This window comes from Protomyctophum parallelum (assembly GCF_964188405.1).
Source record: "Protomyctophum parallelum genome assembly, chromosome: 7".
Taxonomy (NCBI): Eukaryota; Metazoa; Chordata; class Actinopteri; order Myctophiformes; family Myctophidae; genus Protomyctophum; species Protomyctophum parallelum.
This window is the reverse complement of record NC_139705.1, coordinates 28,913,684-28,921,183: the sequence shown is the minus strand read 5'-3', so window position 1 is coordinate 28,921,183 and position 7,500 is coordinate 28,913,684. Positions and strand designations below refer to the sequence as shown.

The window sequence follows — 7,500 nt, the reverse complement described above, 5'->3', positions numbered from 1 at the left end:
TATGGAATGTTAGAGTCCACAGAAGTGAACCTTTCAAGCCTGTTTTCTCAACTCACTGTTTCTCTGTAAGACATTACTCTATAAGTCATATCTCCAAACTGGTGGGTCAAACTGAACAACCAATATGTCAATTTGAAACTATGATTCCCTTTCATATGACATGGAAAGTAGGACAGTAATGGAGATACGATATGGTGGACTGAATACAATACTCATTCCGGACTGAATACAAGATTTCCCTGCTAACCCACCAGTGCATCCACGGCAACGCCCCCCCCCCCCCTACCTCAAGGAACTTGTCACCCTTCAATCCTCAACCCGCTCCCTCCGCTCCTCAAACACCAACCTCCTCAAACCCACAAAGACCAACCTACGCACCATGGGTGACCGGGCTTTCTGCTCGGTCGCCCCCGAACTGTGGAACGCTCTCCCCGCCCACCTGAGAGCCCCACAGTCGGTAGACACTTTTAAGAGAGGACTCAAAACCTTCCTTTTTACCAAAGCATTTTTATAGCCTTGCCCTTATGTTTTAATGTTACTGTTCTTTTAGATGTTTTTAATGGTATGTTGTTTCTTTTGCTTTTATTCACTCTGTAGCACTTTGAGATTCTTGCGAATATAAAGTGCGTTATAAATAAAATCCATTATTATTATTATTATTATTATGGACACAGAATGCACTTGAGAATGGATATTTGAATGACTGTAGTAATCTGTTCTAGACTGTGTGAATGGGGAGGCATACTTTGTTTAGACATAGCATTGGTCCGACTGTATTAAGATCATTTTAACACACCCCATACCAACCTTAATCCGGTCGTCTTAACGCACCCCTCACCAACCTTAATCCATGTTAGGTTTAGGTGTGCTGCCCCGTGGGAGGTTAGGGTTAGGGTGAGGGTTTGAGATATCGGACCAATGGTATGTCTAACCAAAAGCATGCATGCACCTGTGTGAATGACTGTACTATATATTTTATAGGCTGCGTGAATGACTGCACTGTACTCCATCTAATCTATTACAGCTGCGTGATGAATCAGTATACAGCCGTGTGACAGTGAGGCCTCCATTACCGCCACACGCGTGCATCATTTTTCATCCTAATGAAACGCTTTCCCCTCGCAGCTCCACAGACTAAATATTTAATGTGTTCTCGTCGTCGCCGACGGTGTGACCTTGAACATAAAGTCTTTATTCCCACAAAAGGACAAAGAGCCATACTTCTCTGCTGTCATTCTGTCGTCCGTCCCCCCATCACCTCATCTCCCCCCCCCCCCCCCTCAACCATTTTGTTTCTTTGTTTTCCAACGGAGAAAGTATGAGACAAAGCTAAATCAAACGTGGACAAATATAATCCACTTCAAGGGGTCCCCGGCTAAATGATAGATAGTTAGGAACCAAATGGACCCTTATAGGTCTGCAAATCAGAGTTGGTTCCATTTGTATATACTCAGAATCATTTGTCCATTTTTTGTCAAATGCTTTAAAAGCGGCAGGTTTCGAGCTCGTAGATCTGCTACTTTTGATGAATTTTAATCCTGAAAAGTACCAGGAACATAAGAGGTTTCCACCGGACCAAATGCAACGGCAATACGCTTATAGTTATTATCACTGTTTATGGCCCTTTCAACATGGCATGGAAGAACCTGAGCGTGTGTGTTTATGTTTGTGTGTGTATGTGCACGCATGCGTGCGTGCACGTGTGAGTCACCGTGAGAGAGAGAGTATATGTGTAGGCCTATAATTAGTGTTAACTGGATGAGACATCTCTCACTTCCCTGTCAAATAAAGTAAAACACATGTTGTGCATACCGGTATGTGTGTGTGCGTGCGTGCGTGCGTGCGTGCGTGCGTGCGTGCGTGTGTGTGTGTGTGTGTGTGCGCGTGTTTGTGCGTGTGTGTGTGTGCCACATGCGTGTGTGTATGTGCGTGCGTGTGCAGGGGTCTATCCCATCTTTTACTTTAAGAATCAACTTCCCCGGAGCGAGATTAGTCATACACAGCATGACTGTGCGTGCGTGTGTGTGTGTGTGTGTGTGCGCGCGCGTGCATGCATGCGTCAGCCTGTTTACAGCTGGGTCTCTGTGTGACTCAGCCTGACATAAAAGCATATGAATTTCGCATTCAGCGACGGAACAGAGAGCGATAGTCTATTTTAGACGGGAGGTGTGTGTGTGTGTGTGTGTGTGTGTGTGTGTGTGTGTGTGTGTGTGTGTGTGCGTGTGCGTGTGCATGCATGCGTGTGTTTGTGTGTGTGTGTGTGTGTGTGTGTGTGTGTGTGTGTGTGTGTGTGTGTGTGTGTGTGTGTCTGTGTGTGTCTGTGTGTGTCTGTGTGTGTGTGTGGGGGGGGGGGGTTCAGAGTGTTCTCACCAAGGAAAGTATAGCCTTATATATAGCTAAAGTGTGCTCTAAAGATGTTTTGTCCTTTAGGTTGGAGCTGCTTGTTTGTCCTTTAGGTTGGAGCATGCACTCTGCTGGTTTGTCCTTTAGGTTGGAGCATGCACTCTGCTGGTTTGTCCTTTAGGTTGGAGCATGCACTCTGCTGGTTTGTCCTTTAGGTTGGAGCATGCACTCTGCTGGTTTGTCCTTTAGGTTGGAGCATGCACTCTGCTGGTTTGTCCTTTAGGGTTGGAGCTGCTGGTTTGTCCTTTAGGTTGGAGCATGCACTCTGCTGGTTTGTCCTTTAGGGTTGGAGCTGCTGGTTTGTCCTTTAGGGTTTCTCCCTGCTCGGCGCGATTAAACACGATCATAAAACATTTAGAGCAGGGAGATAGATATACAATAAAGCCCCCATGGGGAGCATACATAACAGTGCCCACCGGTGGTGCTGGGGTGGTGGTGGGAGCAAACATCACATAACCATATGGCATGAACCCTCTCGAGTATGTCTGACTGAACTAACTCTGCAGGCTACGCATCATTTATTACTTTGAATCCAGCGGCTTGTGTTTGATGCCTGCCTGATAAAGACTTTGTTAAATACACTTTAAGTTTGCATCAACGTTTCCTCTGTCTTTGTCTGCATCCTCTGACTGCCTTGACAGGGCTACTCAACTTAAGATGTTTCAGGGGCCACTCTGCATGTCAGTATTATTTTGAAACATTTATGTTGTACACACTACACGGCTAGTCTAGAAATTAAGAGAACACATGGTAAAAAGCCACATTTCAAAACAATAAAAAGAACACAACAATTTATATTTGTATTGGTATATGACATGAGAGGCCATACATTAAGCAGCACTGCTATATTATAAATATGTTGGGCTGATTACATGTGATCATTCATGTCATTTGTAATCAGGTATAATCATGTATTTTAACAACGTACATGTCGGCTGATTATCATTTCATGGTAATCATGTGACATGACATTTGTAATCATATATAATCACACTTGCCAACTATGCTGGCTAAATGTCATTTGTAATCATGTCTTATGAATATACTTTATATCGTTGCTGTCAGGCAGAAAGCTATTTCTTGTAAATTAATCCCCTACTTGATCATACCAGAGTGTCACGCAAAACTATCCAAAAGAGCAGACCTATGAGCCTTAAACGTGGCACAGGGCGGCGCGTTTTGAGCTTGTAGATCTGCTGTTTTTGAATTTGAGTCTTGACAAGTTTTGACAGTTTTGAGACATATGAGGTTTCTTTCCACCCGACACAGATGAGCTACCGTGTTCAAACAATTTACAATTTACAATTTAGGCATTTAGCAGACGCTCTTAATCCAGAGCGACTTACATTTAAGCAAGAACAAAAGCATGGGAATACATCACATAAAAGCAACAAACAAAGGTAGAGAGGCCTTTGTGTGACCCTGGGTGTAACCCTGGTAGTATAAACTCTCTGGTTAGTCTTATAGTCAGGCTGCCAGGCGGATGCAGGCAGCTTTTATTCTGAAAACGCCCACTTTCCCTTTCCTCCAAAATCAGGAAGCAGAATCTACAATTTCTTTCCTCCTCCACGTCATCAGTGCCCATACCCGAAGGCGGGGTTGGCGAAAGGGCCTTTCTGTGTGGAGTTTGCATGTTCTCCCCGTGTCCCCTAGGGTAGGTAGCCTCACATGTTCTCCCTGTGTCCCTATAGGGTAGGTACCCTCACAAAAACATGCAGTAATCCTGGTCTCTAAACTGCCTCCCCCTGGCCAGCTGGGGTGCCTGATGGAGGGGAAAGGAACTGGTTGGAATAATGTGTTCCTTCCACGCGCTACGTCCAACCAGGGAAACTACCCCCTGTCAGGTGTAAAGGAGCAACTTGGACACTCATGAGGCATGAAGGAAGCATGAGTTCAAGTCCGTTGCTCTCCCCAGGTTGGCGGAGGGTGTGTAGAGCCCAGGATCACATTAGATGATTGACACAGGGGTGAAAAATGGGTTACAAAATCGTGGGATAAAGAATATATTAAAAAAAAAGAATCTACAATTTCTACATTGCGCTATAACTCTGATTACCCTTCAGAAGCGATAATGTAACCGCGATGCGGCATGAAGTCAGAAATTAGGCTAGAACATTCACGCTTTGATCCGCTGCGCAGATGCCGCGTGTAGATTCAGAGAAGAAAAAATTGTTTTAAGATGGCGCTTAAACAAGGATGTGAATGGTATGCGGGCACGAAACAGGGTGGGCGGGGCTGTGCAAGGCAACCGGGACATTTAAAACAATAACAATTGAAAACAGCGAGGCCTTTTTATATCGATATAAAGTGATCAAATATGAGATGTCTTGTCGTTGGCAGCCAATTAATTAAATCATCATCACTTTTTCGACCGCGGTCGGAATCATGGATTCCACAATGCCACGCCAGACTTCCCGGTCCTTCATCGCCATCCCCAGTTCCTGCTCACTGAAGCATGTGTCCCTAGCGATGACATCAGGGAACGACAGCTTTCTACCTCTGGTCTGCTTTGAGGCAGGATTCCAGAGAAGAAGGGAAGATTACGTTGTTATGTAGGATATTAAATGCTACTCACAGCTAGCAGGATGTGGTGGTATAAATGCTACTCACCGCTAGCAGGATGTGGTGGTATAAATGCTACTCACCGCTTGCAGGATCTGCGCGGCGCTCTGCAGAACCTCCACATACTGGTACTCCAGGAGGCAGCCCGTCACCGTGAAGTACCCGTGGCTCTCGCCGGTCGACGTGGCGGTGGCGCCGACCCCCGGCGGCGCCTGGAACACGTCGCTGCGCACGCAGCCCGGCCCGTGTTCCCGCCACCACGAGTGGTGCGCCGAGATGTTGAACGTCAGCAGGTCGCTGTCCTGGAGGGGAGAGAGATTGATTGATTGATTGATTGATTGATTCCCACGATTTTGCAACCCATTTTCTGTAGTGACGTTATTATCTAATGTAATCCATGGGCACTACACTCCCTCTGCCAACCTGGGGAGAGCTTCATTTGTGTATGAATGTTTTAAATGCTTTTTTACAACTGTACAACTGTTTGTACTGTACTGTGACTCCATGCCGCTGCGTCTGAGTTCTGTTTATGCAAATGTCTTTGACCAAACGTGAGCGAGAGAAAAGAGAGAGAGAGAGAGAGAGAGAGAGTACAGCAGGGGGTGTGAAGGGTGTGCCGGGGCCAGTGTGTGTGTGTGTGTGTGTGTGTGTGTGTGTGTGTGTGTGTGTGTTTGTGTGTGCGTGCATGCGTGCGTGCGTGCGTGCGTGTGTGCACTACAGCAGGGGCCAGTGTTTGGGATCAATAGGAAATGACAGAGCATGTGGCATATGACACTGACAGCAAGACCCCCAGTAGGACCCAAACACACACACACACACACACACACACACACACACACACACACACACACACACACACACACACACACACACACACACACACAGGTCACGGTGGATTAGCTGACCGTGGTTTATGATAAGAAGGAATGGGTTGGAGGTCTCGCAGCGTGATGCTGTGTGTGTGTGCGTCAGTGCGTGCGCTCCACTAGCCTCTCTCTCTCCTTTCCTGCCCACCATATGCAGAGCGGGCCAGCCCGGGCCGGGCTCCATCTGTCGGGTTAATGCCCAGACCTCACCCCCCCCCCCCCCCCTAGAAGCTGGGCCCTGCCACGCTCATTATGCTAGCTAGAATCTTGTGTGCACGCATGCACACACTGTGCAGACAAAGACAGACACACTTGCCAGAGCCAACGTCTATCTCACATTGACAGAACTAGATCTGTGCGTGCCCGTCGCAGTCGGCCACCTGCCTACTTGGGAACGATGCAACTTGGGAACCTAATGATATACGTTTTCATAGCACCCGTCAGCCGGTGTCCCACATGGAGATCTGTGCATGTGCCTGTGTGTGTACTTGGCGATCAATTCGGCCCACTGGCAGAGCCTGATCGGTTGAGCCTCAATTAGCTGAGGCAGAGGCTTGAAATTGCACAGGTGAAAGGAGTTGGCCTCATTAGGCCCACTGGCAGAGCCTGACCAGAGCCTTGTGTGGTGGTTCTGGAGAACCGTGGGTCCTGGACCGTGGGTCCAGCAGCAGAGCCTGCTCAATGAAGGTGTTGCTACAGTCCATCCATCCATCCATCCATCCATCCATCCATCCTGTTTCTATCAATCAGTTCAAAGCCGTTTTTCTTAGCCATTTTTGCCTAGCATTGTGGTTAAGCTAAAAACGAGATAAAAGTGTCACTACCGAAACAGTCACTACCGAAACAATTCGTCACTAGTTAGTGACATGATTGTTTCGGTAGTGACAAAATTGGATGTTTATCATGCTTTTTAATACACTTAATTCTAGAAATTCTAGTAGTAGTAGCTTGAGCAAATGTAAAGCATCTTATGAGTTAATATTTAGCAAAAAAAGAATAGTGACATGATTGTTTCGGTGGTGACAAAATTGGATGTTTATGCTTTTTAATGTACTTAATTCTAGTAATTATTATGAGTTAATATTTAGCAAAACAGTTAAGTGACTATGGCACCGCATTGTCAAGACAATGCTGTGGTCACTACCGAAACACTGTTTGTTTTGTAATGTATGTGTAATGTGAACTACCAATAATGCTGAAATCAATATAATCAATTTATACATTTTACAAACAATAATGCGTTTAGATTTTGATTACTCTCAATAATTCGAAGTTTCAATTTAAATGTATTTAATTGTAGAAACGACCTACCTACATTCTTAAAAATGGTCTGTACAGGGGGGAATTGAAAAACATTTTGGGAGAGGAAAGATATTACATTATTAAAATACAATATGATAATTGAGTGTGCCTTTACAAAATATGTGTCCCTTAGATCCGGTGCAACATGAATATGGTCAAAGTTTTTCCAAAATAGCATACAAATTTCACACAATTTCCAACTCGGTAGAATGGCCCATATATATATATATATAAAAGTAATAATAAAAGATCAAAGGGTTGTTGTTGGAGAAGAGAAGGTTGGAAGGAAAAGAGGAAGCGATGTGTTGTGGCTGAACTGTTGTGACAGAGACAGATGACATGCTTTCTGTGTGTGTGTGTGTGTGTG

At 45.5% G+C, this 7,500-nt stretch overlaps 1 protein-coding gene across 1 annotated transcript in view; it reads right to left on the bottom strand.

The window, feature by feature from the left end:
* Positions 1 to 7,500, bottom strand: part of nkain4 (sodium/potassium transporting ATPase interacting 4) — a 73,218-nt gene that overhangs the window by 20,373 nt on the left and 45,345 nt on the right. The window contains exon 4 of the mRNA XM_083768541.1: positions 5,049 to 5,267. Within this exon, the coding sequence (XP_083624667.1) occupies positions 5,049 to 5,267 (219 nt within the window). The remainder of the gene's footprint in view (positions 1 to 5,048; positions 5,268 to 7,500) is intronic.